Source organism: Rutidosis leptorrhynchoides, chromosome 1 (assembly GCF_046630445.1).
Source record: "Rutidosis leptorrhynchoides isolate AG116_Rl617_1_P2 chromosome 1, CSIRO_AGI_Rlap_v1, whole genome shotgun sequence".
Taxonomy (NCBI): Eukaryota; Viridiplantae; Streptophyta; class Magnoliopsida; order Asterales; family Asteraceae; genus Rutidosis; species Rutidosis leptorrhynchoides.
Genome location: NC_092333.1, coordinates 381400714 through 381423320, shown reverse-complemented (window position 1 = coordinate 381423320; position 22607 = coordinate 381400714). Strand labels below are relative to the sequence as shown.

The window sequence follows — 22607 nt, the reverse complement described above, 5'->3', positions numbered from 1 at the left end:
TATATATATATATATACACACACACACACACACACACATACATTTATAATTAATTGTTCGTGAATCGTCAGAATCGGTCGAAGGGTAATTGCATATATGAAAATAGTTCAAAATTTTTGAGACTCAACCTAACAGACTTTGCTTATCATGTCAGAATTATGAAATCTTATCGAGAGTTTGATTTAAAATTGGTCGAAATTTTCCGGGTCGTCACATCAATTTTGACGGTTAATAGGGTTAATCTAAAGTGCTAACCAAACACATAGTTTTATAAAATTGCTATTGCTGTGTACTTTTTGTTTACTTTAAAATATCCTTAATCTTTATATATATTTTGTTTTTTTTTACATACATAAACAGACTCTCGCATCTGTTTCTCTCAACAACAAGTCTTTTGATACGTGGAAATGGGCTTTGAACGATAAAGGGTATTACAAAATTTGCATCATGTCGTCCTAGATAGATGGAAAACTCCTTCAGAATGGTTTTCAAGCTTCAGAAATAGTGCGTAATAAGCTAGTTAAAAAAATTGAAATTTTTGCTTGGGGAACTCTACATAGAAGGATACCTACTCGAGTGGAGTTGGACAAAAAAGGGATCGACCTCATTTCGGTAAGGTGTCCTGTCTGCGATGATGGGCTCGAGACATTCGAGCATTCTGTTATTTTCTGCAAATTCGCTATGGACGTTTGGGTTCGTGTTCTTAATTGGTGGGGACTTGAAAATGTATCCACACTCTCTATTGACGATGTCTTCAGAAGTCATTCTCTACTTGATCGCTCGGACAAAAGCATAAACCTTTGGCAAGTGGTAAAATGGGTTAGTAGCTAATCTAATATGGAATTACCGAAATCATAAGGTATTTCGTAATAAGGTAGCTTCTAGTCCAAACGTACTACACGAGATTCAATCAACGAGCTATGAGTGGATCACTAGGAGATCAAAAAAGTATAAATTTGATTGGAACCAATGGTTTATGAATCCAAGTTCTTGTGGTTATATGGCTGACCTAGGGATGGAGTGGGGTAAAAGACTCGAAGTTGCCCTGGTTTCGAGATGCAGTTTAAGGTTCTAGGTGTCGTATACTTTATGAGCTTGCAATGTAATTTTGTACATATTGCAGTAGTTCATATGCCGAGTTTGTATTCTCTCGTTCGATTTGGATGCCTGATTTGGGATCCATGTTGTAATTTGTTTTGTTTGTTAATAATATATATTCGTTGGCTTTTCAAAAAAAAAATTATTAAAAAAATTATAATACAATTTTATTGATTATTCTTATTCTTATATATTGATATGTAGATGTAGATGTAGATGTAGATGCAGATGTAGATGGAAGTTAAGTAAATTAAATCAAATTTGTTATAAATAAAGTGAACTATTAATTAAATTCGTAAGGATAATTTCGGCTAGGTGTTTCTTTTCTCCTAGGGTTTCCTGGTTACGTTAGGGTTTACAGACATTCACCAGAAACCACAAATCAAAACAATGGAACTTTTGAATAAAAAGAGAAAAACCGACGAGAACGGCAGTCAATTCACCACCAACGACGTCGTATCACCACCACCACCATCTTCATACAGTCTCACCACACAAGACGCTCGTAAAATTCTCGAACCATTCACCAAAGAACAACTCCTCGACGTCTTACAAACCGTCGTCGTTCGAGACGTCGCCGTTTTAGATTCCGTCCGATCAATCGCCAATTTCGATCCAACACAACGCAAACTCTTCATTCGCGGCATCGGTTGGGAAACAACTTCCGATAACCTCCGATCGATTTTTTCGGTTTACGGTGAGCTCGAGGAAGCTATTGTGATTACTGATAAAGTTTCAGGCAAATCGAAAGGGTATGGTTTTGTTACTTTTAAACATATAGACGGTGCCGTTTTAGCTTTAAAACAACCTAGTAAGAAAATTGATGGTAGGATTACGGTTGCACAATTAGCTGCAGCCAGAGATTCATTGAATGTAGACGTTTCGATGAGGAAGATTTACGTAGGTAACGTTCCGTTTGATATATCTTCTGAGAGGTTGTTGAGTCATTTTTCATCGTATGGTGAGATTGAGGAAGGGCCGTTAGGGTTTGATAAACAGTCTGGTAAGCAGAAAGGGTTTGCGTTTTTCGTGTATAAGACGGAAGAAGGTGCGAGGAATTCGCTTGTGGATCCGATTAAGAATATTGATGGGAATCAGGTTATGTGTAAAATGGCTACTGATGGAAAGAAGGGGAAAGTGAGTGGGATGCCTGGTGACGCTGCTACGCCCCCTGTGCCGATTCCTGGTTCTTTGAATTCGGGTTATGGTTTGCAAGGTGAGATTTTTGCGGCTTTTTATGTTTTAATTTAATGATCTTTATTATTATTGTTGTTTAATTGTTTAATTCACAAATATTTCAATAGAGTTTAGAATTTAATGAGGTTACATAGTGATACTGCGGTTGAATTTTGTTGGATGATTTACACTAAAGGACATAGGTAGAAACTTCTAAGTTCATATATAAACGGAATTAAATCACAAGTTGATTTAAGATTCAAATGACAACATGGTAAGTTATATTAACATATAAGAAGTATGAGCATCACATTAGTTTACTGATTGTTTGATGCATCTTGAGCTAAACTGACTCTCGTTTACTGTAATGGTGTATTACAGGTGCGAGAACTGCGTTTGGTGGGTACTCTGGTGGACCTCCTTTGCCGACTCATCAAAATCCGCTCCTAAGTTCGTCAGTTCCTTCAGGAATTGGCAGCGGTGCAAGTTATGGAAATCAGGGGCCACCGTCATTTGGTAGTGGTGGTGGAGGTGGCGGCGGGTATGGAGGTGGATATGGCAGTGGCGGGTACGGAGGTGGTGGTGGATACGGTGGTAGTGGTGGTGGGCCACATTATGGTGGTGGGGCTGCCGCTCCAGAGTATCCAGGCCACCACAATCTTGCATCATCTATGAACAGATTACCGCCAACTCAGGGAGGGTATGGTGATGGTGGACATTATGGTCCATCTTCAGGTTACCCAACACAATCGAACCTGCCGCCAGCTGGTCCAAGAGGCCATCTTGGTGGGATGTACCAGAGTGGGCCTCCATATTATTGAGGTATTTCTAATCTTTCCCCGTTTTAAGATTTGTTTCTTACCACGTTATTATGCAAATTTTATAATTTATATCGTCATATAGTCATATGAGAGATTATCAGATTCCCATAATATGGAATGAAGTGATCCTGTATCGGATTTGTATGAAAATCTGTTTTTTTTGGGTAGCAGACACAATTTGGTTTTCAGTATCTTTTATATGCACTATCCACCCTGTGTCAAAACCTTAATGTTGTTTTTTCTTTGGTAGCGTAAATAATTTGTGACTATTTTCATTGCAAGATATATGGAACTTGCATCTACATGAATGTACCCTGTTATCATCTTCATAAATCTTGGGTTATAGTATCATCATTTTGCTCATGACTAAGTCTTTGGTTCGTTTACTTATTTTATCTTGTTTGTTTAGACGTTTTTAGTTATGCATTAGGGAAGCACTTTTTATTTTCTAATTGTTTAGGATTTCTTTGAATATGGCACTCAACAAGTGTAAGTTTTAATTAGTGTTTTTTTCCAAATTTGTTGGATGGTGGCATTGACAATCTCTTTTCAGGATCAACATTTTGTTTGCTTACTTTATTTGTTTTTGTTCTGAATGTAACCTGTTTTTTCAGCCATTTTCTTTTCATTTTGGAATTACTTTTGTTGACCAACCTTTTTTATACTTTACTTTATATGACTGTGTGTGTCATGATTTAATGTGACTTAAGAGTACTAATTTGACAGTTCTATTGATTTGGTCTTTGCTGGAGATAGATGCAGTAGGCACTTTTGGTTTTTTGTTAGTTAATGGAATGATATTGAAGACATAAAAGTTGGCCGAATTGGCCGACAAGTCAGTTTGGGGACTAACCTGTCCTGTTTCACCCATAAAACGGATAAAAAGTTGGTCAAAGCTAAAACGGCGGGTCAATATTGGTCCATTTCGGTCAAAGTGGGGCTGAGTTGGTCAAAGTTGGTCAAAATTTGAATATAATTATTAAAATTAGATTCCTTGCCCTTTATCTATATTTGAAATATTTATGTTTGACATATTTATGTGTAATATATATGTTTAATTTATATATACTAAAAGCCAATGTTGGTCAACGCACTACTCATCCCTGTCTCGATCGATTCGTCCTTCCAAGTTTGACCAACTCGTCCACTTCTACTTTTTAGAGTTTCTTGGAGTTTGTAGTTGTCTTTTCTGTTCTTATTGAATCACTGTATTTTCTACAGGTGCATCATAGATAATAGATATACAAGAAAATTGAATATATATATATATATATATATATATATATATATATATATATATATATATATATATTATTTTTTTTTGCTATTTTGTGTAAACTTGTGGTCCGATGTTACTGTTGATTTACTATCTTGTGATTGATTGGAATTTGGTAGTGATGGATATTTGATTCAGGTGTATGAGAGCTTGTTGGACGGAATTGCTTTAAATGGTTGTGCTGATTTTCGTGATTGCTGATAAATGGTTGATAAATGGACTGCTTGTTGGTGCTTCGTTTTATCTGCCTATATGATACTCTTGATCTATGTTTACTATTTGAGTTATGTTTAGAACTTGCAAACGGATGTAACTATTTATGGGAGTGCTATTGTTGTTCTGTATTGTTTTTAGTCGAATAATAATGGATGTTTGTTTATTTGCGCTATCTGTTCTCTTAGTTTACTTTCTGTTACTTTTGTGTTCCTTGTGGCTTATTTATGTTCACTTATTTTTTTTTATTTTTTTATTTTTATCTATTTAAAAAGTGAGATTAGGAAGGATACAAAACTGATTGGAAATTTGAGTTTTCGATAAATTACAATTAATATCATGTCCATGAATTTCTCAATTCTTTTGTTTGCATCTGATATGTTTATCATGCTGACGACTGAGATACAAGTCATACAACTATACAAGATGTCCCTAAGTTATTTGAATTAGCACACTTTGTCTAAGGTCAGTTTGCATCTTTTTATCAAGTTTAGCATTTTAAATTTATCAAGGTTGCAGAACTCGGCAAAACTCGGTGACTTCTCGGTATTTAGTGATCCCATGTTTTTTTCCACCTCAGTCAATGCTGTTTAACTCGGTCAACGAACGAGTTATTGGTCAATTTTCTGAGTTCTCGGTCGATGATTCTGTATGCATGTTATAATTATGTATCTATGATGAGTTTGAATCTTGTGCTGCTGCTCTTCTGTTTATGTTTAATTTTGTATTTATTAACATCTGTTCATATCTGATAAATCTTGTGCTGCTGCTGTTCAGCTGTGCTGTTTATGTTTAAAACATATATTTAAATTAAAAAAGTCAATGTTAGTCAACATTTGAATTCTCCCTGATGAGCGAGTTCTCCAACCTTGAAAATTCATACAGATCGTCATGTTTTGTTGTTTGATGTGTGGGTTTGTTATCAGTTTAGAATGGTTGCAAAAGATTATGATACAATGGGTTTCTTTATTTTTTTATATGTACCATGTAAAGAGGATTCTTATTATTTTCTTTGATGTATTGAGATGGATCATTCTGGTCACCATTTTTCAATACAAATCTACTAAGTGAAAATTTGTTGTAAGTGGTGTTGTCAATTGGGATGCAACTTGCAATGTTGTAATTAGAGCATTACTGTTATGTGAAATTTTTATATATAAGGCGAGTATATAAGCATTTGCTATCTGCTATGCTGTTTTATAGAAGGAGCCTTGGAGGAAAATAGAAGTATCTGATATATGCTTTTGCTTTGTATATCATGAACTTGCTGGATTTTACATTATCTTCTACAAGTAGTTCGGTGATAGTCTACAGATCATATGCATTCACTAATATACGAAGATGGCTCCTGAAAATTGGCAGCTTCGGATTAACAGGTAATGTAGTTTTAATATGGGAACCATATCATACAAATAGATGTTATGTGTGTTTTTTTTCCTTCTCTTTTTGGCTTGTTTTATCCATGAAATGTCAAATGGTAGCCCCTAAATAATGTTTAATTTTTGTTTCTGCTCTCTTTATTTTTTTCCCCACTTTTTATTCTAAATTAAAAAATAAATTTGAGGCTTGATTGTAGACATGAGCCATTGCGATATTTAGCACTGCAAGCAGTCGTGAGATGATTTTCATATGTGGATGATGTGGCTCGTATTTGTAGGACGATATGCAATCAAGATTGCAAGTGTTTTTATTTGGAATACACCTCCTTTTAAAAATTATTCATGGTCCATAGTCGATTCCAAGATGGTGAATCTATTTTTGTATAACGATTTCATTTTTATCGACACACACACACTAATACTTTTTGAAGTGTCCCATGTATTTTGATTTTTCGTACTATAAGATTTTCGTAGTACCTTAAACAAAGTGAGTGACCCATTTGGCATGTATCTTGATTTCTTCTGTCTACCGTAGGGAATTCAGTAGGATGTACAAAGCTTGAAGTGATGAGGAATAGAATAGAATGCTAACATCAGTTGTAGGTAGTAAACTAGTAATGTATGTATTTGTAACTTGTAACATATGTAATTGAAATATTGTTTTGCATTATAGTGTTACTACAATATAACGTTCAAATTGTATGTTATGTTTAGATAACAAACTTTTACTAATTTATTGTACTCTAATAGTAGTAACTAGATTCGTGGTCCGCGCTTCGATTTGTGTCATTTTAACGCTACTATATCGTTAGACAGTTTTCTGCCTGAAAGTCATCAAAACGTTGTCCACTCTTTCCAGACCATTTACGCAATGGCTGACAACTGTTTTGTTAATATTCTACTATATAAATGAAAAATACATAAACAACTGAATATATGTTACAGTCTGGGTTGCAATGCTTAAGTTTTGAGGCTTCTAAACAAATTACTTATTTGTCAAAACCTTATGGTCTATATAATTTTAGTAGGTTTTTTAAAAGATAAAAAATCAAATAATATGTAGTATATTGAAAAAGGTGATGAAAAATAAAAATATAACCCTTTTTGCCTATATTTTTTTAAGCTTCTATTACGATAGGGTTGTATTAGTATACCACTTTCGAATACATCCAATTATTTTTTAAATGTTCAATCAACCGACCGTTAATCTTTTTATAAACATTCAATTAACTTATCGTTAACCATTTTTTTAAAAGTTCAATTAACCGATGCTAACCTTTTTTTTAAAAACGGCCAACTAACCGATGTTAACCATTTTTTAAAAAGTTCAATTAACCGATGCTAACCTTTTTTTTAAAAAACGGCCAGCTAACCGATTATTAACTATTTTTTAAAAAGTTTAATTAACCGACCATTAACCTTTTTTTAAACGCCGGTTTGTTTATTGACATTTGTAGTTGAATACCATCAAGAGAGGATTGTATCATGGTTCTGGAAATATGTTGCAAATCAAATTTGAGTCTATTTTGCCCAAAAAAAAAAAAAAAAAACGCTACAGTACTGCTACAGTATAACAGTGAAATTGATGACGTGGCGGGGCGTGATTGGTGGGTGTTTGTCCATAATTAGTATGTAGTATAATAATTTTTCAGAATAAAATCAGAAGATTAAGTAAATTATTTCAAAAAAATAATAATAATAATTTTTGTAGCTACAGTGTGCTACAGTAACTATAGTGTTTTTTGGGGTATGTGGCGGGTTGTGGTTGGAGTGTGTTGTCCATATTTAGTATATAGTATAATTTATTGAAGTTAAATAATTTATATAAGCTCAAGATAAAAAAGTAGAGATGGAAAAAAATATGCTCGAAAAAGATTTTGAATGAACTTTTTAAGGTAAGCTTATAGTTTATGTAATGGTTAAACAAATATCTTTTGTATAATTGTTTATTATGTATTATTATTTTATCTTATTATTTCAATTACGATTTACAACTATAATCTATTGGCTAATTTGACAAACGTGTATATATATATATATATATATATATATATATATATATATATATATATATATATATATATATATATATATATATATATATATATATATATATATATATAATATAATAAGCTATAGCTTTCAAGTTTCAACTATCATTTCAAAAACAAGCTAGATACATAAACACCAAATATCAGTTATATTAATATATTTTAGATAGCCTTATTGATTATTGATTACTTATTCATTATATATAAAGTATGGTTATGGTAATTTTATTAATTTGATTGAATACTTTTCTCTAAAAAAAAATACTGCTACTACTTTATCTCGTATATTATATACAGGATATATACGTATACATATACTTTTTGAATAATCTCCCATTTTACTACTTCTCGCTTTTCCGTGCCCCACCTTGTGTGTTAAAATTATTTGAGAGTGTGAGACGTTCTTTTTTTGAGGCGGGTTAGATTCGAGTTCAAAAATTTCATGGGTTAAATGGGATAATGTAATAAACTCTAATGAAAACTGGAGGCTTAACATTTAGTCTCTTAAATGTAAAAATTTAACACTTTTGGGAAAGTGGTGGTGGAGGTTTAAAACCGAAACCAACTCACTTTGGGCAAAAAGTATTCGTAGTATTCACGGATTGTGTGGTGGTGGCCTGGAGTCGAGAAACGAGTCACATCGTTCCTCAACTTCGGGTACTTGGCTTAATATTATTGATGCAGGTAACAAGATAGATGAATTGAACATTGGCTTCAAAAACTCATTCCTCAAATCAGTTGGTGAGGGTTCATCACTTACTCTCTGGGATGACTTATGGCTAGGAGAAAACAAGCTTCGCATCAGATTTTAGAGGTTATATCGTCTCGAACAATTGAAATCAGCTACCATCACCAATTGGATCAATTTTGAAGGCTTTGGAATTACATTCAAGTGGGATTGGTCTCGGTGCCCTTTTGGCCGTACTGCAGCACAGTTATTGGAGCTAATCAATGCAATTTCAGAGTTTAATTTCGATAGAACGAGTCCGGACAGTTGGCGGTAGGTGCTGTCATCAAACGGTAACTTCACTGTCAAACGTTTAACAGGTTTAATCGAAGAACATGAATTCACCGATGCAGTCAATTCTTCAGAGACAATGCGGAATAATTTAGTTCCCACAAAGTTGGAAATTTTCGTGTGGCGAGTAAATAAGAAACGACTTCCAGTAAGATCTGAACTCAATAAACGAGGGATTGATCTACACTTAGTTAGATGTTCATTATGTGAATATGACTTAGAAATTGTAGACCACTCCCTAATCTTTTGCAAGCATTCGGTGGAATTTTGGAATCAGGTATCGGGATGGTGGAGCTTGGGTTCTTTTACAAATTTTAGTTTGAGTGAAACTCTTCGGGGTAACGTCTGGGGTACATCTTCAAGTTTCGGCAAGAAAATTTGGCAAGTCGTCGAATGAGTTTGTTTATATCTCATTTGGAAAAACCAGAATAATATGCTATTTCGAAGTAAAAATTGGAGTACCCCGATAGGCCCTAAATGAAATACAAATTAAATCCTTCGAGTGAATATCTCAAAGAGCAAGAGAAAAGTTGTTGAGTAATCCGAGTATTTATCTCAATATGCATTGAGTCTTGTATTCACTGATTTGCATTCTTCGCAAATCATTTGGTCCTTTCGTGGTTCTATAATGTTTTTGGGGGCTTAGGCCTTGATACACCTTTGTACATTCTTTGATTAATATAACATTTTTTTTTTTTTTTAAGACAATAAAACCGAAGCATGAGAAGGTTGAGGGTAAAACGGGAGTGAAATGAAGTCCACTCATATTCAACTCAATTCAATTCCATTCCATTCCATACCAATTCAATCCAATGTATTTTGATTGAAATTGAAATATGAAAATTTGATTTAATTTCAAGTAAGGCGTGATTAAAAAGTTAGAAATATGGTGGTGGACAATTTATTTAAATTTGGCACCCCTCTTTCAATCCCACTATGTTCTTATTGTAATAATTCTAAACCCTTATTACTTTCATTTCAATTTCAATTCTCAAATTCATCATCTTCTTGTTCTTCAAGATCCCCTTTAATGTCTTCCGTTAATAGTATTCTACAGAACTCAACCTCTGCAACCTCCCACCAACCCTCCCTTCTTGTTTTCTCAGGTTTATTTCTCTTTCTTTAATATTATTATTATTATTATGTATCTTGCCGTTTAATCTGGGATCTATTAACTATAGTTTTAGTAACTAGGGTTTCTAAAAAAAGAAAAAAATACCCAAATGCTAAAAGAATAATTAAATTAATTTTTCGTTTATTATTAATGGAAAATAATAACCTTGTTTTTGGGGACAAGTTGCTTTGTTTGTTATACATGATCAGCTTCAAGCATGTTGAATCTGAGTCATTCTTTAGTCTTAAGAATACAGTTCTTGATCAATACACAATGATGATAGTTTGCAAACATTGGTTTAAATAGTATCTTCTCACCAATTTATTGATGCATTTTAAAATCAAGAAAGATTGTTGCAGTTTCATAATCCATTAAAATCAACTCCTATATAGCCTATATAACATTACTCTATATTAGGTTAAAAGGTCCAAATTAAATTTAAAAAAGATTATAATTATGATTTGTCAACAGGGGGGACTGCTTTTAATGGAGTAGTTGAAGAGCTTAAGAAGCTGACAACGTGTGTTGCCCATGTTCTTCCTGTTTCTGATGACGGTGGAAGTACGGCCGAGATTGTTCGTGTTCTTGGTAAATTTTACCATTTTAAATATAACCTTTTATTAATTTGTTATGACTTTTTTCGTATCCGATTTGTCTTGAATCTTTTGATGTATGTTTCAGGGGGCCCCGCAGTTGGAGACATTCGATCAAGATGTTTGAGATTGTCTGATCAAAGTACGTCTGAGGCTCTTGCAGTAAGAACATTACTTGGTTACCGTCTTCCGCTAGATGCACAAGTAGCCAAATTAGAATGGTAAACTTTTATCAAATAATATAAATATTTTATTTGGTGTACATAATAAATAACTTAATGTCAATTATCAAGGTAAATTTATTATGTTGCTAGCATGCTAAGGTGAGAACTTAACAGGTACAGTATCGTAGAAGAAGAACATCCTTTATGGAAAGATGTTTCAAAGCCCTACCGAGAAACAATTCGTGCCTTTCTCGTCTATTTTCAGAACCAGGTTTTTTTATTATAGTTAAATATTTAATTAATTAATTAATTAATTAAACAATATACATGTTTAGTTTGTATTCTTATAGGCATAGTATTAACTGTTGCTTATTCACATTTTTATAGATATTTTTAGAAGTGTTATTATTATTATTATAGTAGTGTCCTTTTGCTTTAAAAAAATATATATTATAGTAGTGTATTTTGGTATGCAGATACTTCGAAGAACAAATGAGTCATTTAGTTTTAGCAATGGGAGGTATGGATTATAGTTTTTGACATAATCAAGTTTGCAATAATGATCTCAATTTTGATTTGTTTCAGCTCTGCTAGAAATATTAGCCTGCTGTAAAAGAAATTGATTAGTATTTTCTAACTGGAAACACTTTTTTTTCCAGCATCGGTAACTTTTTCTTTGCAGGTGCTCGTATATTCTTTCAGTCCTTAGATGCTGCAATATTTTTGTTTTCACGCGTTTCTCAGATTCCTTCAGAAAGTCTAGTCCTTCCTGTGATATCCACCAATGATCGGCTTACTTTGGGTTGTGAATTATTGGTAAGGTGAACAACTTATATTATGATATTCAAGAGCATTGTCAAATAAAAACTATTTGCTGATTGGATTATAAATATAAACTTTAGGATGGAACAATAATACGTGGTCAGAATGAGATATCTCATCCGACTATTGGATCGCTACAATATGTAAATAAGGTAAACCTGCATTATATTGATCATTTTATACCTTTTTAAATGTGGAATTAGTTAATTTAATATGTATATAGGTAAATTCATCAGCTCTACCTTCAAGAATTAAGCGAGTTTTCTACATGTCAAGTGAAGGAAGCAATTTATTGCACGAGGTGAATCCTCTTCGATTTTTTTTTTTTTTTTTTTTCAGTACTCGGTAGTTCTGTAAACTAAAGATGACACTTAGGCTATTATCAGTATTTTATATGTTTGGTGAACAATAATTGACACATATAATTCTACGTGTTATGCAGGTCTTCCCGAATGTAAATCAAACTGTTTTAGAACAGTTGAGAAATGTGGATTGCATCGTATATGGTATGGGATCCCTATTTACTTCCATCTGTCCCTCTCTGGTAAGTCCAAACCACAATTAAGTGTAATTATTTAAGTAATTTCTGCATAGTAATAATTTTTGGTAAAATGTAGTGGGACTAAATGAAAAAGGTTTTAATAGACTAAACTAAGAATGATAGGTGGGTCGGGGGACTTTTGTAACTCGTTGACACACGGTTGATCAAAATGTGTAATTCCTTTTAAGCAGTTGGGTTTGTAGTTTGGTCCTAAAAGTCTGATGTTCTATTAAAATTTAGTGACTAAAATGTGATTGTGAACATCATGTTATTGTTGTTTTTTGTTTGATTTTATACATTGACCCGCTATGGATATAACGTTACTAGAATTAACTTGTTTATAAGTTAATGCAGTTGTTCATGTTGAGTTGTCATAGTTTGGGTTTTTAAAAAATTTCTCCTTCGTGTTGCTTTCTGGTCAATTAATTTTGTTGATTTTCTAATTATTCAGGTCTTACTAGGAGTTGGGGAGATTGTAGCTTCTAGATCATGTGCAAAGGTAGGACCTTGAGTTAACAATTGAACAATAAATGTGAATTTGTAATTATTATAACGTCTGTTCTGATATTCTTTTTAGTGATGTAACATTCTTTGACTATAGGTTATCTTGTTTTTAATCTTAGGTGCTTTTGTTAAATGGTACTGATGATCGAGAAACTAGTGGCTTTTCTGCCTCTTGCTTTGTTACTGCCATCACCGATGCTCTAAATAGAACTTACGGGCATCTCAATAATCGTCTACAAAACAATGTGAGTGATGAGTAAACTTTTAAGTTTTAATTCTAGACATCATTATCACTTAATTAAACCGTGTTTTATGGTTTTTGCAGCCGGGTGAATATATAAACACTGTTTTTGTGCCAAAAGGTGGTCAAATACCCGTTGATATCAATTGCTTGGCTGACCAAGGAATCTTTCATGTGGTACGTAGGTTTCTCGAATCTCATACGCATATTTTACATTTTGTTCTTTTTTACCTTTTCTATTAATTTAGTTAAATTATGTATAATACAAAGTAGGAAAAACAAAAACTGTGAATTTGGTCGTGTCACTGTTTTTAGACTACTTACAATGTAAAACTTTACATTGCAGGTCCCTGTTGAATCAATGCATGATCCAAAAGTGGGGATAGTTTATGAGCCGACATCTTTGATACAAGCTCTTGCCAAGTTATTATTAAGCGATGCACAAACAAACAAACAAAGCTAAGGGGACATAGCAACACCGACAATGGCATTACATCATTGGGGATAGCGATTTAGAGTTTAGTCCTTCACATTCAATTTAAGTACAGTTTGCATTCAAAATGTCAACTTGTTCAAAAACGGGATATTATGTTTTTGTAGCATTGTGCAGATTCGATATGATGCCACCTAGGAATCAAGTAAACCTTTACATTATAAAGTACAAAGTAGAAAGCTATATAACAGAGCTGAATAAAGTTCTGCTGGTGTTTGTCATCTCATATCATTTTTCTTAGTTGGTATGTTTGTTGTGTTATATGGGTCTTAGCGAGAATAGTAATACCATATTTGTAATTTGTTATTCTTGTAAAGAATAGTAGTACCATATTTCATGTTGCATAGATTCAGTTCTCCGGATAAAGTTTTAAACCTATGTCTACATAAAACTATAATTGTACCAGCTTCAATGAAATTCCTGTATTTCCATGATGATTCAACAGTTTTCATTTACATAAATTCAAAGTCACTATACATATGTTTCAATACTTTCAGGCAATTGGGTCCCGCAAGTTCCGTGTAAAACACCACTGGAATAAAACTGGAATTCAGATGCATCAATAGCAACAAAATCAGGCTGCATATAGCGCTGACTCATTGTTGACAGGCACATTTTCGTATCCGCTAATTGTTGCGTGAACAGATTCCTCTTTAGTATTGCAAGTTCCATTTGATCCCTTGTAAGGATAAGCCGCCTCCGTGTTTATACCTTTGTTTATTTTAAATTCAAATTTCATTCATCACGTAGCCACCGTTACACCAGCGGTCTTCAACGTTCGTGTCGCAATCGCTCTTAATGTTGCTGAATGGATGGGGAGGTACTCTGGTTCATGTGAAAAAATGGTATAAATAAACAGGAAAAAATTTATTAAAAAGTCCAACTGAAAAACTAAAGATTAAACTACTTTTCAATAAGGATGACTACATATGGAGATTATTTTTTTCCCACCTTAATTCCAGGCTAGGCTAGTGGAAGCAAATTTCATTTTCATTAATCTCATAATGACCGCTATTTCAACAAGAACGATTTCAGATGTTTAATTAAGCCTACAAGAAGCCAAACAAGAAAGGACATGTATTACATGCCAAAACTAATTAGACTGAGACAGTATTGTCATCAAATAAGAGATACTTAGACAGTTTGAAGTACGCCAAAATATATTTCAACAAAGAACATAAAAATAAACTTTTACATAAATGACCATGTTTACGGCTAAGCGGAACAAAATTTTAATGTTAGTTGTCACTTAATCGTGCTTTGCCGTGCAAACCAAGTTGCTACTATACAAACTTGTTGGAAAATATTCCTACATCCAGATGGAAAACATATATATGTGCGTGATCTTATTCTTCTTCATGCATATCATACTCTCTCATATCCTACAAATCCAGATTTTGTTAATAGTATAAACACTAATCATGAGCATGTCATTCAATAGATTAATCATGCTAGCAGCACTGCTGGTTTTTGTGATGTGGACTTGTCAAGAAGTCACATCTCGAACGCTAAGCGATGAGGCCATGTTACAGAAGCACGAACAATGGATGGTTCGTTATGGGCGTGTGTATAGAGACAACGTGGAGAAACAAATGCGCTTCAAGATATTCAAGGACAATGTACATTACATAGAAGAATTCAACAATGGTGGCAACATGGGTTACAAACTGAGCATCAACGAATTTGCAGACCAAACGAATGAGGAGTTTAAGGCCACTCGTAACGGATTCAAGTTCCCATCCAAACCAAGATCCGCTCAAACCACGCCATTCAGATATGAACATGTGACTGCAGTTCCATCGAGCGTCGACTGGAGGAAGAAAGGAGCCGTTACCCCAATCAAGGATCAAGGTCAATGCGGTAAGTCAATTGTGATTCAATCTTGAAAAAAACCTTCTTGTATTTTTAACTTATTCACCTTAGTTATTGTATCTTAATCAATAGGAAGCTGCTGGGCGTTTTCGACAATTGCTGCAACCGAAGGAATTACGCAACTCAAAACCGGGAAACTGATATCGCTATCGGAGCAAGAGCTCGTGGATTGCGACAGAAGCGGTGAAGACCAAGGGTGTGAAGGTGGGTACATGGACGGTGGATTTACATTCATCGTAAAAAACAAAGGAATCAACACAGAAAAAGCATACCCATACCAGGCCGTAGATGCAACTTGCAACACGAAAGAAGAATCTGATCGTGCAGCCAACATCACTGGACATGAGGACGTACCGGTTAACAGTGAGTCAGCATTGTTGAAGGCCGTGGCTATGCAACCTATTTCGGTTGCTATTGATGCAGGGGAGTCTGATTTTCAGTTTTACTCGAGTGGTGTGTTTAATGGAAGTTGTGGAACAGAATTGGACCATGGGGTAACAGCAGTTGGGTACGGAACGAGTGATGATGGGGTCAAATATTGGTTGGTGAAGAATTCATGGGGTACGAGTTGGGGTGAAGAAGGATACATCAGGATGCAGAGAGACGTTGAAGCTAAAGAAGGGCTTTGTGGGATTGCAATGATGGCTTCATACCCTACTGCTTGATTATTGTCGTCCTGCAACTCAGATACTACTGATGTTAATTTTATGTATTAAGAATCCTTTATAAGTCTTCTTGACCATAAGTTTATAGTTGTAATATGAAATCAAATATGTACAGAATATGGTGCAGTTATTTGTTGTCAATAGTTAAAGCTTTACAAAGAAGTGTGATATCTAGGGTGTTCATCGGTTCGGTTTTCGGTTTGTTCGGTTCAGTGTCTTCGGTTTTGAATTTTTTTTGAGCAAAACCGAAAACTAATCCGAAAACCGAATTCAAAAACCGAAAACCGAAACTGAAAACCGCATTCAAAACTGAAACCGAAACCGAAAGAAGTGTGACATTGTTTCAAACCCGAAGTTGTTTGCTGACCTCAAACTTTGCAACCCACGACAACAAGGTAAAGCATGGAAGTCTCAATATATAAATTACAATTATAAAAATACATTCATCGATTGAAATGTTGACAAAACCGACGTAAAGCAAACATATCATGAATTGCACAAAATGTCATAAGATAGGTTATGGTCGAAGTGACCTAAAGTAACAACTCTGCCCGTTCAACTAAGCACGTTTTCCGCTGCTAGGGTTAGATTTGGTGCAGAGTGTCCATCGGCCCTTTGCTCTTCTACGCTTTATCGTAGCTCTTCCACTTGTAGTCCTCATTCTTAAACGAAAACCATGAGTTCGGGCTAAAGATTTACGAGACCGGTTCCTCTTTGTTTGAGCAAGTTGATACTTTTTCGCTGACCTCACCACCAAACTACGGCGTGTCTGTAGTTCTATCGCACTCCTTGAACTGAAGTCCAATCCCAATGATGAACCTATAATCAATTGGTAAGTAACAGTTCATTATTGCGTGTTGACTTTAAAAGTCAATGGACTAGTTGTGAATCATATTTAAAACCTAAGTGAAGTCTTTCAAGTTAATTAGACAAAGTGGACAATATATATCAATCAATTTGACCTAAAAAGCCAAAACTCTGCTTCTATCTTTGGATGCAATAACCCTAATTTCAGTGAAACGACAAACAAATCGTTTACAAAATTAACCAAATTATCCACATAAATAGAACAATTCAATACATAAATTATCGAACTTCAAGAAACATATATCACATATAACCCACACATTAATCACCTAAAACAAGACACAAGAATCTAAAAATGTTATCTTTTTATACCCTTAACAATAACACCCACAAAATCTTGAATTGGAAACTAAAAATGTTATCTTTTTATAATTTCAAGATTAGGGTAAATGATAATTTACCTGCAAATGTAGATGAAGATGAAGATGCGAATGCAAGTGAAGATGAAGATACGAAAGAACAGTGAAGTAACCCAGATGAATTTGATGCAGCAGCAGCAGCAACTGGTTTTAGGGAAACAGAGCTTCTTGTTGGTCTTGAAACATTGAAGAAAGAAATTGAAGCAGTTGTACTTTGTGCTCCAAATCTTGTACACACAGATGATACACACGCCATGTCTTCAAGATTTGTTGGTTTTGCTGTTATCTTCTTTCTGAATTTCTGAACTAGCAATTAACCTTATCGAGTACATAGAAGAGGGATATTGGGTGTAAACATGCTAAGTGGAAATGGGCTTGCCAAATTTTCATTTGGGCCTGGACTACCTTCTTAAAAATTTGAGGCAATTATATGGCTTTCTAAAAAACGAAACATGTATATAGAATGATTTGTATAGAAAAAATTACGCCGGTAGTACCTGTGGTTTGCACACTTTCGCACCGATACACCTAAACTTTTTTTTTGCTTGGTTCATACCTATGGTTTGCAAGAGTAACGTGTGTGGTACCTTAGACTAACATCCGTCAAATATGTTAGCTTAAACCCTCACATGTGCACTGCATGTGAGGGTATTTTCGTCCCATCAATACAAATGTTTCCCTAGTACAATACACACAATACGTGCAGTTACCAGCAACAAATATAGTCGACAGTTTGTTATTCCTTCTGCTGCTACGTTCATCATCAAAAAAAAAAAAAAAAAAAAAAAAAAAAAAACCCAGTAACCCTATTTGCCAACAAGATGGATTCTCGCTTATATCACATGCGAAACGAATTAGACTCCATTGATTTAAGCGAATTATATGGTAAGATGTTATATTCATCATGTTTTTTTTTTTTTTTATAATTGAACCTGCTACTGATCAGTTTTTTTTTTTTTTTTTTTTTTTTTTTTTTTTTTTTTGTTGAATATCCTGGACTTTTTACAATTAAATTACATCATGGTGGCCAATTTACTCATCCTCCACGTAGGGATTATGTCAATGATAAGACAACTTATTTCGACTTAGTTGCAAGTGATACATTTAGTGTTAAAGAGATAACAAAAATGGTGATAGATCTCGGTTATGATTGCAATTCTAAGATGTCATACCACTTTTGTTTACCTGATTCGAATTTGGATTATGGATTAGAACCATTAAGTACAGAAAATGATATTAACAATTTGAAGCAGCATGTGGGGTTAAATAAAGAGATAAGTTTGTTTGTTGAACATGAAGCAACAAAAGTTGATGATATAGTGACAATTTTGATTGAGAATAACATAGGAGAAGAACAATGTGAGGATGATGATAGTGACTTGAATGTTGATGAAGATAATACATGTAAAGAAGAAAGTGTGGATGATGATATTGATTTTAATCTTGATGAAGATAATCAAGTACAAGATTTTGATGTTGATATGAATGACTTTCATTGTAGCATTGACAAAGATATTGAATTCATGGGAAATGCTTCTAAAACTATTGATTTATGCCCCACTGATCAACAGATAGTTACTATTGAAAGGTTGAATGATGATGAGTTTGATAGTGAACTTGAGTATGAACATGATATTGAAGGGAACTTGAAGAAAAAGTTAAAAGAATTAAGTCTGCAACAAAAACAGGTGTTGGATGTGACAAAGAATAATCTGTATTTGGGTCAAGAATTTGGGACAACAGATGAAGCTATTGAATGTATAAGGTTGCATGCCATTGAAACTCAGAGGGATATTGTGTTTAAATACAATGATAATAGGAGGGTTAGAGCAGTCTGTAGAGGGTTAAAAGCAGATGCTGTAAAAGTGAATGAAACAAAGGAAAAAACAATGAGTAATAATAAACAGAAAGGCAAGAATGTAATTGTTGATTCTGAGAAAGAGAAGGGTAATAAATCTTGGAGAAACAAAGAACTTAACAATGTGGAGTGCAAGTGGGTAGTTCATGTATCAAAGAGAAGTGGTTCAGAAACATGGTGCGACGACCCGGAAATTTCCGATCGAATTTAAACTTAAACTATATATGTGATCCCGACACGATAAGCAAAGCCTGTATGTTGAGTCTCGAAAACTTTGGAACTATGTTCATATATTCAATTGACCTTCGACTATCCCCGACGATTCATGAACAGATAATTGTAAATAGATTTGTGTGTATTTAAATATATATGTATATATAAATATAATAAACTTTAAATATTATATGTTGTTGTATTAAAATTTATTATGTAAAATAAAAAAAAATAGAATATTATAATAAGAATTATTTACAACATAACTATATATAAATAAGGTATAGTAAAAATAAATATTTAATGATTGTAATACTCGTTTGATGTACCGATTGATATTAAGCAAACTAAATTTAAACTTATATGATTTTAAAATAAACGGTGATCCGAAATTGAGCTATATCAATTATAGACTAGTTAGAAATATACTAAGGAGCTATTTGTTAAATTTAACACTTCGCATATTTTACCTGGAAGTGAGCACTAATAATTAATGTGATTTCTAATTCTAAATAATTAATTGATTACTATGCTTAATTGATAAGATATTTCTTCCTTATTACAGATTAGATTTAGTGTTCTTTTCAATTCACATTAACAAGTGATTTATTACGTTATGTTATTATATACTCCCTCCGTCCCTATATTATTGTCCACTATTCCATTTTGGGATGTCCCAAATTAATTGTCCACTTCCATAAATGGAAAGGAAAGAAGATATTTCATTGGTGGATCTGGAGAGAGAAGATATTTCATTGGTGGAGAAATGAAGTTAGTGAGATTTTCTTAAACTGTGTGTTTTTTGTCTTGTGACAATAAATATGGGACGGAGGGAGTATCTATATCTATTATCTATATACCTATATGCTCTTATACATGTGAGATCGGGAGATTTTATAACATACATACAGGAAGACATTTGAAAACATATCAAACCCCACTAGTTACATTCTTTCGTTTCTGTTATACGTTTCGATCACCAATAACATCCAATGTCACAAATGGCTATACATCACTATCACTTTTCCTCTTTCTATTCCTTTTCCGTGATTAAATTTTAGTTATTGATTGAAGATTACTGTGTGATCACTGTGCACTTTTGCTCTTTTCAAATCATTCACTGACTCCATACAAAGTATGATTTTCTATATATTATTATTAATTCTTACCTATATCTAATATTCTATATACAATGAGTAAACTGTATATATTGAAAATCACTTGTGCTGTAGAGACCCGTCCTAATCCATCCGGACGAAGTCCACATCGATTATAAACGATTCACAACAGTTGATTACATCGCGAGGTACTTGACCTCTATATGATACATTTTACAAATATTGCATTCGTTTTTAAAAGACAAACTTTCATTTCATCGTAAGTTGACAGACATGCATACCATTTAATAATAATAATAATAATAATAATAATAATAATAATAATAATAATAATAATAATAATAATAATAATAATAATAATAATAATAATAATAATAATAATAATAGAAGAGATTACTACATTAAAAAAAATAACAAACATGTCGTAGCCCGGGTTCGAACCCGAGACCTCCCGCTCCCTAGCGTACTTTCCTAACCATCCGTCTGCAATTATTTTTCTCATTTATATTGAATTTTAATTGTATTTAACCCCAAGCTATCTGTTTTCTCCTCTTCTTCATCATCATCAACTCAAACCGTCCAGAGAACAATCCATTTAATAATAACGAGTATTAAGTTTTGTTTTTGGACCATTAACCGAAATATAATCAACTGATATGGGTTTTGAAGTTCAAAATTTTTTTTTTTTATATATATATATATATATACATATACAGCTACTGCCGTCGATGTTCTTAAAAATAAAAATAAAAATTCTGCTTTTCGATTTTGATAACATGATAAATAAAAGTTATAACACAAAATGCCTTGCAAATCCATCTTAGAAACTTTATCCATCGTCAAGTTTAACGAAAACAACATATTGAATTCGAATTTCACGATGAACAATCTGTTGACTTTTTAATTCCGAAACTTTGACTCTTAAATTTGAACTCGTTAAGAAAAAGTGAGGTTTGAAACTTTCCAGATTGTTTGAACACATGATTTCCAACAGAACTGCATTACTACATTTTAAAGTTTCATTTGATTTCGGGTTTTGGCTGAAAATGTGAAGAACAGTGGCGTATTGTGCAGTTTATTAACTTTTTTAATCAATTCTTCACAATGCATTTGTTTATAGTTGATAATTGATACAGATGATGAAAGAAGTGACTGATTTTATCGATATCTCTGACTAATTTGCTTATTAAATACAGATATGTGATCGAATGAATTCAAACCAAAGGACAGAAAGAAAAATATAAAAAAATAACTAGAAAAGGATAGCTAACAAACTTTGTTTGATTGTGGAGTACTTATTCGTTGTGCAAGTCAGATGAAAGACAGAAACAAAATTGAAATAATAGTTATGATGGCTATTCCTAACAACTCGTACAATTTATATATTATATATAATATATAATTATATTTATATTTATATATATATCTGTATATATATTTTATGTTTATAAATTAATAATTCCATTAAATATAATAATATGATATTATTATTAATACTATTGATATTATTAATAATAATATGAATACTAATAATATTAGTAATATAAACAATAATAATATTAATGCGAATCAAATCTAATATTATTAATAAAAAAATAATATTATTATCCATGATAATAATACTAATTTGTATTTTTTATGTTAACTATAAAAATAACAATTTTAATGATAATGGTAATAATACTTATAATCACAATAATAACTAAAATTAAAATTTTAATTCTAATTATAATAATAATAATGTTATTAGTAATGAATACAATAACATTAGTTATAATAATAATAGTATAACAAATTAAATGTATCCAATTTCATATATCATATATATAATAGTATTAATGTTATTATTTATTTTAATAATAATTAAAAGTAACAAACTATATAACAACTATATTTCAACTTGTAATTAAATTAAACAATACATATTATTAATTATGTAACACCTATCTTATATCTTAACATATTTGAATATTTATATATTTGTATATATATTTATTACAATATATAATAATAATAATAATTATGTATAGACATCATATATCATATATACATTTAATATCAACTTTATTACCTTGTATATTATTTTACAATTTAGTATTTGCAATTAAATTATATAATATTTAAATTTATATTTTTGAATCATTATATATC

General features: G+C 32.6%; 4 protein-coding genes across 7 annotated transcripts; 3 read left to right on the top strand and 1 right to left on the bottom strand.

Moving 5' to 3' along the window:
- Positions 1-1382: 1382 nt before the first annotated feature.
- LOC139871112 (UBP1-associated protein 2C-like) lies at positions 1383-6550 on the top strand. 4 transcript variants are annotated; one of them, XR_011766639.1, is made up of 4 exons: positions 1383-2314; positions 2656-3096; positions 5788-5960; positions 6499-6550. XR_011766639.1 is itself a non-coding variant. In XM_071858852.1 (3 exons), exons 1-2 carry the CDS (start codon positions 1489-1491, stop codon positions 3093-3095), a joined length of 1266 nt encoding a protein of 421 aa, XP_071714953.1. In that variant the 5' UTR covers positions 1384-1488; the 3' UTR covers position 3096; positions 4510-4715. The 4 variants fall into 4 exon arrangements, 2 of the variants coding, with proteins under 2 accessions (XP_071714953.1, XP_071714957.1); XR_011766640.1 differs by having other exon boundaries at positions 5881-5960; positions 6499-6548; XM_071858852.1 differs by lacking the exons at positions 5788-5960; positions 6499-6550 and adding an exon at positions 4510-4715 and having other exon boundaries at positions 1384-2314.
- A 3279-nt stretch (positions 6551-9829) lies between these two features.
- LOC139871106 (uncharacterized protein YNL011C) lies at positions 9830-13923 on the top strand. The gene is made up of 13 exons (XM_071858847.1): positions 9830-10138; positions 10618-10734; positions 10828-10960; positions 11078-11174; positions 11380-11423; positions 11563-11719; positions 11806-11877; positions 11949-12026; positions 12168-12269; positions 12718-12765; positions 12890-13015; positions 13096-13188; positions 13358-13923. Exons 1-13 carry the CDS (start codon positions 9919-9921, stop codon positions 13472-13474), a joined length of 1404 nt encoding a protein of 467 aa, XP_071714948.1. The 5' UTR covers positions 9830-9918; the 3' UTR covers positions 13475-13923.
- A 1002-nt stretch (positions 13924-14925) lies between these two features.
- Positions 14926-16041, top strand: LOC139871100 (senescence-specific cysteine protease SAG39-like). Its single transcript, XM_071858843.1, has 2 exons — positions 14926-15364; positions 15449-16041. Exons 1-2 carry the CDS (start codon positions 14926-14928, stop codon positions 16039-16041), a joined length of 1032 nt encoding a protein of 343 aa, XP_071714944.1.
- Positions 16042-16498: 457 nt separating this feature from the next.
- Positions 16499-17577, bottom strand: LOC139871094 (large ribosomal subunit protein bL34c). Its single transcript, XM_071858837.1, has 2 exons — positions 17310-17577; positions 16499-16860 (listed from the first exon to the last, which is right to left on the bottom strand). The coding sequence occupies exons 1-2, from the start codon at positions 17521-17523 to the stop codon at positions 16601-16603; spliced, it is 474 nt and encodes a 157-aa protein (XP_071714938.1). The 5' UTR covers positions 17524-17577; the 3' UTR covers positions 16499-16600.
- Positions 17578-22607: the final 5030 nt, after the last annotated feature.

Bases quoted from the DNA above. Each gene is read 5' to 3' on its own strand.
- LOC139871094 (XM_071858837.1), bottom strand. From the start codon at position 17,523: ATGGCGTGTGTATCATCTGTGTGTACAAGATTTGGAGCACAAAGTACA. The intron at 16,861-17,309 runs GTAAATTATCAT...AATTGATTATAG, and splicing joins ATCTTCATCTACATTTGCAG to GTTCATCATTGGGATTGGAC.
- LOC139871112 (XM_071858852.1), top strand. From the start codon at position 1,489: ATGGAACTTTTGAATAAAAAGAGAAAAACCGACGAGAACGGCAGTCAA. The intron at 2,315-2,655 runs GTGAGATTTTTG...GGTGTATTACAG, and splicing joins TTCGGGTTATGGTTTGCAAG to GTGCGAGAACTGCGTTTGGT.
- LOC139871106 (XM_071858847.1), top strand. From the start codon at position 9,919: ATGGTGGTGGACAATTTATTTAAATTTGGCACCCCTCTTTCAATCCCA. The intron at 11,424-11,562 runs GTATGGATTATA...TTTTTTTTCCAG, and splicing joins TTTAGTTTTAGCAATGGGAG to CATCGGTAACTTTTTCTTTG. The intron at 13,189-13,357 runs GTACGTAGGTTT...TTTACATTGCAG, and splicing joins ACCAAGGAATCTTTCATGTG to GTCCCTGTTGAATCAATGCA.
- LOC139871100 (XM_071858843.1), top strand. From the start codon at position 14,926: ATGAGCATGTCATTCAATAGATTAATCATGCTAGCAGCACTGCTGGTT. The intron at 15,365-15,448 runs GTAAGTCAATTG...CTTAATCAATAG, and splicing joins CAAGGATCAAGGTCAATGCG to GAAGCTGCTGGGCGTTTTCG.